Source organism: Salvia splendens, chromosome 3 (genome assembly GCF_004379255.2).
Source record: "Salvia splendens isolate huo1 chromosome 3, SspV2, whole genome shotgun sequence".
NCBI lineage: Eukaryota > Viridiplantae > Streptophyta > Magnoliopsida > Lamiales > Lamiaceae > Salvia > Salvia splendens.
The window spans coordinates 37,349,601-37,361,148 of NC_056034.1; the positions used below are offsets into that span (position 1 = coordinate 37,349,601).

The 11,548-nt window shown below is 40.1% G+C and overlaps 1 protein-coding gene across 1 annotated transcript; it reads right to left on the reverse strand.

Annotated features, from left to right (window-relative positions):
- Positions 1-4,549: 4,549 nt before the first annotated feature.
- LOC121795877 (mitogen-activated protein kinase kinase kinase NPK1-like) lies at positions 4,550-9,958 on the reverse strand. The gene is made up of 18 exons (XM_042194533.1): positions 9,386-9,958; positions 9,241-9,279; positions 9,054-9,119; positions 8,861-8,971; positions 8,564-8,644; positions 8,408-8,485; positions 8,237-8,319; positions 7,869-7,950; positions 7,677-7,777; positions 7,549-7,588; positions 7,308-7,364; positions 7,165-7,214; positions 6,853-7,078; positions 6,504-6,734; positions 6,043-6,347; positions 5,890-5,957; positions 5,141-5,243; positions 4,550-4,744 (listed from the first exon to the last, which is right to left on the reverse strand). The coding sequence occupies exons 1-17, from the start codon at positions 9,830-9,832 to the stop codon at positions 5,143-5,145; spliced, it is 2,166 nt and encodes a 721-aa protein (XP_042050467.1). The 5' UTR covers positions 9,833-9,958; the 3' UTR covers positions 4,550-4,744; positions 5,141-5,142.
- Between the last annotated feature and the right edge of the window lie 1,590 nt (positions 9,959-11,548).

Consider the following 11,548-nt stretch of genomic DNA (forward strand, 5'->3'; position numbering starts at 1 on the left):
ACACAATCAACATAAGCGAAAACGAAACTTGCATTAAGATAAGAGAAATATTCAGCAAAGTACGAAACGGAAATTAAATTGTTTCTTCGCCCCACAGAAGGACGGTGTTACAACCCAATCGAGAACGTGAGAAAGCTAGATGTGAACCCAAGGTGCGTCACCCTGAATCTCCCCTCCGAAAGAACCCAAGTGTGTGAAAAGTGAACTAAGTTACAAGCTGTTAGCGAGGCCTCCAACCGAGAAGGTCCTTCCAGCTTGCATGCTTCTTCCTTTTATAGATGCGGACATAGCCTTCTAGAGTCTTCGTAGAAATCCCTATTCTACCCTTCAACTCTGAGGCTTCCTCCGTCAAGCAATTCTCTTCATAATGTCCACTCTTTCGCCAGTTTCCTAGGACCATGCAAGCGTCCTCTTCCTTTCCTGGATCTAGCGAAAACCTTCACACACCTGGCTTTAAACAAGCGTTAGACCCAGCGTTTTCATGAAATAAAATCCCTAGACCGATGCATGAAATTGGCCTTATCACCCGCCAACAGGGGGGATGCCGACTGGACCTCCTGGGAGGTCTGGCGAGCCCGTTGCGCCCGCCTTTGACCAACCGGGCGAGTGCGGCAAGCAACCGCGGGAGGGGGCGGGGTTTCCTGTACAACCTCGGGGAGGTCGTGGGAACTGCCGCTGCTGCCGCCGCTGTAAGCACCGGTATAGTTCAGGCGCTGCTTCTTCGGCCAGCCAGCATTTACACCTGCCCAAAACTTCTCGGAGTCCATCAGCACCTCATAGCAGTTCCAGTAGGTAAACTCCTTGTAAAGCCCGGGCTGGTGAAAAGCTTTCTCTACTATCCTCCTGCAGTCCTCGTCAGTTTGGCCACTGGTCTGCATTCGGAGGGCGTTGGTGTACAAGCCAGAAAATCGGGAGACCCCTGCACGGATTCGGTCCCACCCCTTCCGGCACTCCTCCCCGCTGCGTGGCCTCCCCTCCGGGCAAAATGCTTTGTAGGCTGCTGCTATTTTAGCCCAAAAGTTGACGATCCTCTGATTGTTTGAGGTGAGGGGATCATCGCAAACACTCACCCACGCCTTGGACAGCGCGACATTCTCCGCGTCCGTCCACTTCTTCCGTGCCGGGCTGTCGTCACCAGCCGGCTGCGACGACTCGCCGACCACCCTCTTCCCCTTCTTCTTCTTGGGTGCGCCCCGACCCCGCCCTACTCCTCCCGTTTGAACGGGACTGGCCCCATCCCCGAGATCTATTCCCAACTCCTCTAAGGAGAAGATCTCAATGCCAGTGAACTGCGTCTCCGCTGGGGTCGATGTGTGCAAAGAAGCAGTAACAAAATCAAAACTGGGGCGATAGACGTTGTCCCCCCCCAGCGTCCCCTGCATCCCGGGTTGCATCTCCGGTACCCCTTGCCCGCCCTGCATCGTCGCCCCCCCCCGGCATCCCCTGCCATCCTGGCATACCACCCCCGGATGCCATCTCGGGCATCATCTGCTACCAAGGGTACATGTTTGAGACCCGCTCGTCCCTGGAGTAAGCTCGTTGTTGTGCTTTATTTCGCGTTGTTGCTCTTGTACAGAAATTAAGATAGAGAGAATACTCGTTAAAACAAGTGGTGCAAATGAAAATGACGTGCAAATCGTGTATATATAGTGTTTCGAAAATTAAATAAAATTAAAAAAAATCGCTCGCCGATCGGGAGCCTGCAATGGCGGCCAGCCGATCGGCGAGCGCATCGGCCAACGCTCGGGAATCGGCGTGCGCTCGCTGTTTGTCTTGCCGATTTGGCGCTCGCGGGTTGTAATGGTCCGGCGAGCGCCAGGGATCGGCTAGCCGGTGGGCTCGCCGCCATTGTGGATACTCTAACACTGCAATCTGACAAGGTAAAAAACTATTACGAATGATGCAGACACGTAGCATTGCAATATTCATAGAGTAACACTGCAATCTAATAACATACTGAAAATAGTGAATACCGATTTTTCCCTTCAACGCTTTTTACTTTTCCAATTTAATTAAAATGGGATGCCACATAGCAGCTTGAGAACAACACGATCTTCAGATACGACCTAAAATGATGGTATGGTGTTACAATAAAAAGGGTTGTCATATCAATACATCCCTATTGTTTGATAAAGTTATGTTCAAACAATTCATTACTTATAGAACTGATCATATAAAACTAGGGTGGAGAAAAATACTGAAATATTGTACTTACCATACCGAAAAAATACCAAAAATACCCATTTTTCGGTATACCGCAATTTTCGGTACGGCATGATACTGTAGCAAAATATTTCGGTACAGTAACAATATTAATTTTTCTATTACTATGGTGTACTGAATATTCAGTATACCGCAATATACTGAATCCTTGGTGTATACAAAAAAACGGTATATGTTGAAATATTATATTATACTTGTATATAAAATAGAATTAAAAAGAAAAAAATCTCCAAAAATATTTGATTGTATCGAAAGGCCCAATGAATTGGGATTTCCCTATTGGTCCAGGTCATTTCGGGGCAAGCGGATCATTTATGATGAAGAGGATGAGCTTCAAGAGAATGGTTCGGAGTTCTTATACTTTTATATATTTTGTATATAAAATAATTTTTTTGGCATAACAGTATTTTTATAGGTAACGATATCAAAAATTAACCATTACCGAAAATTATACCAAAATGAAAATTCGGTGTGATATTTTGTCACACTGCAATTTTCAGTACAGTATGCGATATGGCTTTCTCGGTATGATATACTGTGCCGACCCACCCCTACATAAAGTTGTTTAAAGATGATTTTAGAAATTATATGTTCCTTCCATCTCATTCAAGATGTCCACTTTTCTTTTTAGTTTGTCTCAATCAAGATATATTCACTTTCTATATTTGAAAACAAATCTCTCTCTCCTCTCTCATTAAAATATTCAATCATTTTTTTCACTCTACTTTATCACACTCAATTACTGTACAAAAAATCATGTGTTGTTCAAGAATGTGGACATCTTGATTGAGACTGAGAGATTACCAGGTCTGAATTTTAGAAATCATAGGGGTGGGTGAGTGGATCAATACGGTATAATACCATGACAAAACTGCATACCGTAATGAAAATAAGGTATTAGTAAGAATCTTACCTTTATAGTTCACCAAAATTTTCGATATGACCAATATCAATATCGATACTATACCATATTTTTGGTATATCGTAACAAAATTCGGTACACCAAAATTTTACGGCACACCGGACTTCGCTACAAAATTATAGTTATATAATATTAATTCCTCCGTCCACAAAAAATAGTCTCAATTATGGATGACGCATGTTTTAATGAGAAATTGGTAAATTAAGAGAGATGGGAGAAAAAGTAGATAAAATAGGAGAAGAAAAAAGGAAAAGTAAGAGAGAATGAGAAAAAATGGATAAAGTATGAAATGAAGTTCTGATTTCTGAATGAGACTATTTTCGTGGATGGATGGAGTATTATATTACTCCCTCCATCCCACTTTAAATGTCTACAGTCTTGAGTGGCACGGGATTTTTGATAGAGTGGTTAGGTGGAGTAAGTAAAAATAGAAAAAAATAGTTAAATATTTTAATGAGAGATGAGAGAGGAATTTCTCTACGAATATAGAAAGTGGACATCTTAAGTGGAATAAAATAAAAAAGAAAATTGGACATCTTGAATGGGGCGGATATACTCCATCCGTCTCAATTAAGTTGAGTAATTTCCTTTTTTGACAAAAAACAAAACATTCAATCACCTACTTTACTCTCTCTATCTTTGCTTTATTCATATCTCTTACTTTTCAACACAATTTCTTACAAAGTTTTGACTGAACTTAATTGGGAGAAGAGTATAATATATGTATAAATATACTTATAAATACCATTTTTATGATATATATTGATGTAGTATATACACAATATGGATTTTGATCTATACAAAACTAGATCTTAATATAAAAACGCAGAACAAAATCATACGGAGGGGATTTTTAGGTCATTGTTAGTTTAATTTTAGGTCATTTTAATAAAGAATGACCTAAAATGATCTAAAAATAATATCAAATTCAAATTTTATAAAATGACCTAAAACTGATTAATAATGACCTTCCGTATTTTGATTAATTATTCACCACTAGATCACATAATCCTAAGGCCAAGATTTGGAATCCATTTCTAGATTTAGATGCATTTTTGATCCTACACGGTAGAATATACCACTATATAACAAAATTTCATGTCGCAGTATATAACAAAATTTCATATGTCGCAGTATATGAAATTTCATACATTAGTCGTACCAAAAAAACACTTCCCCTCTAATTACTAGATACCAAGCAATTAAAAATATAAAAATCACAATAATAAGATTAAAAAAAAACAAATGGCGGGGTTAGGTACCAGCCGACGTCGGAGGCGGGGTACCCGACTCGGGTATCGGGACTACCCGTTGGTGCTGCGGGACAGGTACCAGGACAGCATTTCTAGGTCAAATCGGGTACGGGTACCCATTTTGCCAAGCCTTTAGGCCAAACCCATATACTAGTAGTAGTATGCATACATAGCAAAAGGAAAATACCTTGAAAAACATCAAAAGATTCAAGCCAGACCCAGATACATATATATATTGGATAGTGATGAAGTACACAATGCCATTCACTCATTTGTAAAAAAATACATGAATAACCACAAACTCACACGTGCGTCGTTCAAATCTTTCTTCTGTAATTCTTGTTGTCTGCAACAAAATAGAGAAAACACCTCAAGCTTGAAGGAAGGAGAAGGAGAATCACATGACATGTTATATCATATACATATGCTGAGACGTATGAACCACAAGTGGTCGATCTGGTTCGCACATGATAGTAGTATGGTGATAGTGTAAACTTTTCCAAAGATGCCAGCTCTATGCACAAATATGGAACAAGGAGAAGAAATAGTTCACCATAAAGTACTGTGCCTTAACTTTGATTTGTTTTTTACTCAGAGACATAGTTATCTCTCGTAAGACATTTTCAAACTCATGCCAAAATAATTCTCCGGAAGACAAGAAGCCATTTTCTCAACATTTCCCCAACTGCATACATGCTGGAAAAGAGAGATGATAGCAACTCTTGACTATCGAAAAACTTACATTTATTTCCCGGGAGATGCATACTTTAACCGATCTTTTTGTCGGTTCATAATTCGATCCTTCGGAGATGATGTCTTGGCTGTGCCTGCTTGACGCATGAGTTCTGAAAGAATAGCAATGGACGTGTCAGTGCCCTTAGTCAATGAGGTAGAATACAAGAAACGGTATATAAAACACGGGCAAAATGCTAAGTACTGGAACTACTTTTGGGTTGTCTTTTTGTATCAAGCTATAAGAGAAATTTCTGAACTTCGAAAGTTTTCTTATGTACACATTAATAACTAGAAGCACTTGCATCAAATAGAGTTTTAAGAGTCCATTGAAACCAACTAGTATAGCTTACAAAGAGAACATGGTGATTGTAAGCGACTTAATCATATAGTGACAGGTAAGCTAGATTCACAGTCGAATTCCACCTAAAGATTGTATATGCATTGGGCACATAACAAAGTAACTGTGATCAGTTTGAACTGTAAACAATATTTTTTGGCATTGAAAACTTGCTTCTTTCAATTTACTTCAGTTGCCATCTGGCAGCACCTAATATATACTATCTTCTTAGCACACCAATTTTAAATAAAAAAGCATGCTGAAGAAGACACGTATAAAATTCAGAAAAGTAAAATCTTAAGGAAAGTGCATTTCTCATTCTGAAAGATTGCTTCCCAACGCAACTCAAAGATATTGACTGACACATGAGAAGAGGTGCATTGCAGTTCTAATTACACCGGAAACTAAATGCAACTTGCCTCTGGTTCTTTCAAGCTCTTCAACAAGTTCTTCTTTCCATTTCTTTTGTATATCACTGAATCTAGAGCTACACATTGACATTTTTTCTTAGTATCAATATTGTTGGGAGAAAAAGAAATATGGAAATAATAATTCTAAAGAATATTGCATGCCTTGGAGTAAGTGGTTCCGGTTGATAATCACAGGGAAGCTCTTTGGCGCCCTGAGAATTTCTAAAGTTTTCATCACCAATATTTGATGCACGTCTGGAGAAATTCCGTGGACTCCAGCTGTACTCAACATCAAGGGCGGTAGAAAGTCTCCTACTAGCAACCTTGTTAGGCGACCTACTTTTAGGAGGTAGATTGCAGATACTTGAAACATTTTCCTTGTTGCCAACAGGACTTGGAGGTCCAGCAACATTCAAGGAATTGTAGAATGCAAAAAGAGGTGTTTTCAGCTTATTCAGCTCCAAAGCCTACATATACAGTAGAAATTCAAATAAGAAATTAAGTTCTCTAGATTTTGGTGTACATGAATTACACAGGAAGATGCCAAAATTCAAACTAGGAAAATTGGACAGTCTGTGACACTCAGAGCTGAGATGTAGAGTACAATTTCATCAGTACACTACCTTTTCATCCAGGAAAGCTCTGATCTTTGCTTCAGTTAAAATGTTGTCATCTTCATACTCAGATTGCCTTGGAAATGTAAAGCCACAGTCCACCTCAACAGAACCTAAAGATCTGTTTCCAGACTCAACAATTTGACTAGGAAGAATCTCCACTCCACTTTTGGTCAATTCAGGACTTTCATCAAACTTGCAGGCCCAATCATCATTGGGTTCACACATTGGATTAAAACTCTGAACAAAGAAGACCAGGAAGAACGTCAATTGTGCATCATTCATGGATGACTACATCAACTACCGCATTTACGATAGTAGATGGAATTCAAGATGATCTTATAGTTGACTCCTTAACCTGATTACAATCACTAGAAAGGCGACTATGTCTGAATTTCGTGGATGTGCCAAATGCAAGATCTTCATTGTCATCAATTCGACACATATCATCATCCTCAAAATTGACAGGTTGCCACAAGGATCCCCCTGTGTACTGCTCAGAATTGACGGTTGAGCAACAGGCACCATCCAAATCACCAACGTCCTTCAGGCCATTGCATGACCTCCTTGCCTCTAGGTTCATTCTGCAGCATGAATACATCCCCAATTTTTATAATTAAATGATAAAGAATAAAAAGATACACCAGGACTCTCCCGAAAGAATACTCACGACTTCTTAATTTCAACTCCAAGTGCTGCCATCTGTTTTCCGGAACTTTCCTGTTGATCCAGAATCCAAGATGCCTAGTTTATTATATAGAATACAACAAAACAGTGACGAACATCTGTACCAAGAGACGAGCATTTTCTAACCATATGTGAAGAGCGGGCAAGATGGGAGTCCCGACTTTCTCCAGTTACAAATGGATGCTGAAGATTACAAATGAAGGACCGTGTCATATTAACAATTACAAGATCTCAATTCAACTATGGAATGGAAAATACTCCGTATGAAGTTGCACTAAAGTATGAAAAAATGTCATGCATTTTCCAGGCGTGTGGCTCATGCTGAAAGCATAGATGGATACATCAGGACTCAAATTTGTGATACTACCTTCAACAATTCTGATGCAGTCGCCCTCAGGTCTGGCTCCCTGCAAATATTTATGAAACCAGATTTGAATAGTCAAGTAAAGGAAAACGACATAGGCAATAGCAAATGCAAGTATGCACCAGACATACTTTTGTAAACATTTTAACAAGAAGTCTTTTGCCTCAGGGGAAAGATGATCTGGTATTGGTGGATGAGATTTAGTAGTCCCTACATAAAAGAGAGCAGCAACCTGAAATGATCGCAACATAAGAACCCAGAATAAACGAAATAGTTGAGGTGAAATTTAATAGCTTCATGTTTTGCATTAAACAAATAGACACCTCCTGATACTGCTGGCTCCAAGGAGCCTTTCCTGTGGCCATTTCAATAACGGTGCATCCAACACTCCATATATCTGCCGAGCTGCAAGGTTTTATCCAGAGAGAAGAGCTTAGCTTGACTTCAAGTGGTAAATTTACAAAATCTACATGGCCAGAGATTAAAAAAAAGAAATGATGTTTCTTGGGTGACAAGGTTCTCTAAGAACTAAGTAACATACTTTGCACAAGAAGTGTTTTTGATACAATATCTGCTGGGGAGAAATAGGAATTGAACAGGTAGCTTCACTCCAGTGTTCAATTCAAATTATAGTTCACGAATGAGGAAAATATAAATAATTAAGAACAACAGAACTATGATTTCTACTCACTAGCTGTGACCACTCTGAACAATAACTTCAGGAGCCATCCAATATGGAGTACCCTTCATTGATTTGGCATTAGTCATTGTAGCCTGCAGTCGCAATAATTGAGGTTCGGATATAGCTTCTAGTAACATGAAATAAAAGAGACTCTTCATTTTATAAAAATAGAAAGAATACCAGTGCTTCAACTTTCTTGGATGCTCCAAAGTCAGCAAGTTTAATGCATCCCTTGTTGTCAACAAGAATATTTGCTCCCTGATAAGAGTAGAAATGCTAAAATTAGGAGTCCAGGTTTTTCAAAAAGACATGCCTAAGAAATATTAGGAAAATTACCTTGATATCCCTGTGCATAATCTTATTGTTGTGCAAGTACTCTAGTCCTAACAACAATTGTTTTGTGTACATTCTGATAACCTGAATGTACAACAAAAGTAGAGGTTAGAATGCTGTGGACAAAAAGGGTGATATGAATTCAAAATATTATAGCTTGATGCATAAACTTTAAGAAGTTGACAGCATAAAAGGTTAATATGACTGATTCAAGAACTCTAATACAGGTATTAAAGGAGAAAATCAACAAAAATCTCAGTCCTTTCAAGGTATGATAGGAAGAGATACATTATCACTTACAGATTCCGGGAAAGACCCAAATTTTCCCAAGAGAGATGAAATGGATCCACCAGGCACAAATTCCAGTAATATATTAAGTGAATCTTCCTCTCTAGCAGTTCCCAAATATCTCTGAGGAATAAAAAAAGGCACTTAGATCAAAGGTTGAGCTGCACCAAGTGATCAATCAAAATGCAGAAGACTGTCGCCTCACCACAATGTTTGGATGTGAGAGATTTTTCAATAGATTAACTTCTTTCTCAAGTTCACCTATATATTCCTGATAAAAAAAATCAGTGGGCCAATGATCCATCAAATTCAATCTTCCAATCGAATTAGAATCAATTGAAATACATAAAAAAAAGAGTGGAAGGTCAAGTAAAATCAGTTCAAAACATTACTTGCGCTTTCTTTGAAGCGCTATTTGCAGCGATTGAAACCTGCACACGCGAAGATAAAACGAGCATAAGAAACACCAATCGACACATTAAATCCAAGTAAAAAAACAAGCAATCACGAAAATGTGAAGGTGTGGGCGGAATCAACCTCTTTCACCGCAAGAAGCTCCCCAGAATCGAGGTTCATTCCCATGTGAACCCTCCCAAAGGCACCGCAGCCTATCAATTCCCCCTTCCTCCACCGGATCAGTGGCTGCACATCGACCTCTTTCCTCTTCTTCGATTCTTCCTCTTTCATAGATTTTGGAGTCAGCATCTTACTGTCTCTTCCCCGAGCTATCGGCGGCTCATCCTCCGTTGATCCTTCCATCGGCGGCAGTTGCTCCTCCTCCACCGAGGGCACTGCTCTGGCGTTTCTCCGCAGCGGCGTCGCAATTGGCGGAAGCGCGTGATCCGGAGGCTTAGCTAAAATACCGATTCGAGATTTCCGGATGCTAGACCCCAATTTCTCGACAATTCCTCCAAACCCGGTCGATTCTTCGCCGGGAGGTTTGAAAACCAGAGATCGGCGAACAGAGCCGATGAAGTCCTGCATCGCCGGAGAGATATGGATTGAAGACAGAGAGAAGGTATGTAGTGAGAGGAAAAGATTAGGGCTTATTTATGAATTCTACTTCATTTCAGTGAAGAAAGTGAAGACAGGGGGAGGGAAGGACAATGTTTGAAAAATAAAATAATGGAAGAAAATAATACGACTTCGACCCCGATAAATTTAGTTATTCTCTTGTTGACCCGTATACTATTGAAATTATTCGACCGACGAAGGAGCCGTTATGATATATGATCAATGTAATTTTGGATCTATGATTATATTCTCTTGACTATATTCTTTATGGGCTTTCCCCAATGTCTACCGTATCATTTCAAGCCCATTTATCTTAGTAAGTACTGTATATTAGTTTCCTTTTTTAAGTATTTTCAAGAATGTCACCATCAATGTTTTCAATGCAGTTATCGGTTCAATATTTAACTGGTGTAACCGTTTAGATCACCGATCGAACCAAAATAATGTAATAGTACTATATGTTGGAGATATAGCTATAAAAAAACACAATCGGGCGTAATACAACTCGAGAGAAGACAAATAAAACAGAAACGAAAATTACAGTGGAAATTCGAAACTGTAAAGATGAACTTAGCCGAGTCGAGGAAGGCCTATTTCCGCAAGACGAGATACGCCCCGGTAGTGTTCTCGGTTTTGGCGTGTCGTCCCCAAAGATAAAACGGCTACGTCGCGTTCGTTGCAGCACCGCAGTTGGAACGAGCTCCGGCGAACTGGAAGAGGAAGAGGGCAGAGCTTTCGACAGAAAAACAATGCAGAGAGGGGGGAGAGCTTATGCTTGTGAATGTTGTATCTAATGCAGTGGAATGACTAACCTATTTATAGGCCAAGCCACCATGCAGGGTCAACCAAGCCATGAAGGCTCATCATGACAGATTCGTAACCGTCGGCGGTTACAGGCGTGTGGCAGGAGTGTGCCTTTCGCGTGTAGAGCGTGTGGATTTCTCACGTGGCAGTCGTGACTGTGCCATGCTTGACGATGTGTCAAGCCACTTAGATTGTTGACTCGGCGGTGGTCTAAAAAGATTAGTAATGGTCCAGACCCAAGCCCAAAGACCAATTGCCAAGATCCAAGTCCAAGATCGAGATCGGGCGGGCGGCGGCGCGCGTGTGGGCTCTTTCACCCATCTTGACCCACTATAATTATTAAGTAACATAAAGTCACTTAATTTAAACACATTAAAAGATGTGTCACTTCTCCAATGTGGGATAATTAATACTAGTTAATTATTCCTTAAGCTCAAACTTCAAGCTTTAATTAAAAGCTAATTATGCTCAACTTTAATCCACTATTTCTCACTCACCGGAAATCGGATTAGAGAAAGTGAATATACTACATTTATCTACGTAAAATGTAGATCGACGCTATATCATTTAATTTCACAAAATTAAATGTCTCGTCACATTTATTGTTTGGTCAAAATCCATTGACCGAGCATATTTAATCCATGATTTTACAATCCCTCACATGAGTGGAAATAGTCAAATGCATATGCTAGCAGACACAAGCTCAACCCTCGAGAGGTATATAAGCATAAGGATAGGTAGTTATTGGCTTTGAACCCTCCATAGTCGACACCATCGGATACACAGGCGGCTTAGTAGCGCGATGCTTTGAACTAATCCCCCACGGCGTGCACCGAGACAATGGTGTTAACGCTTAAACACTCCAACCTCATCCGTTCTTAC

Coding starts and splice junctions, on each gene's coding strand:
- LOC121795877 (XM_042194533.1), bottom strand. CDS start 9,832: ATGCAGGACTTCATCGGCTCTGTTCGCCGATCTCTGGTTTTCAAACCT. Junction 8,645..8,860: donor TTGGGTCTTTCCCGGAATCT/GTAAGTGATAAT, acceptor TTGTACATTCAG/GTTATCAGAATGTACACAAA. Junction 7,951..8,236: donor GTTCAGAGTGGTCACAGCTA/GTGAGTAGAAAT, acceptor AAAACCTTGCAG/CTCGGCAGATATATGGAGTG.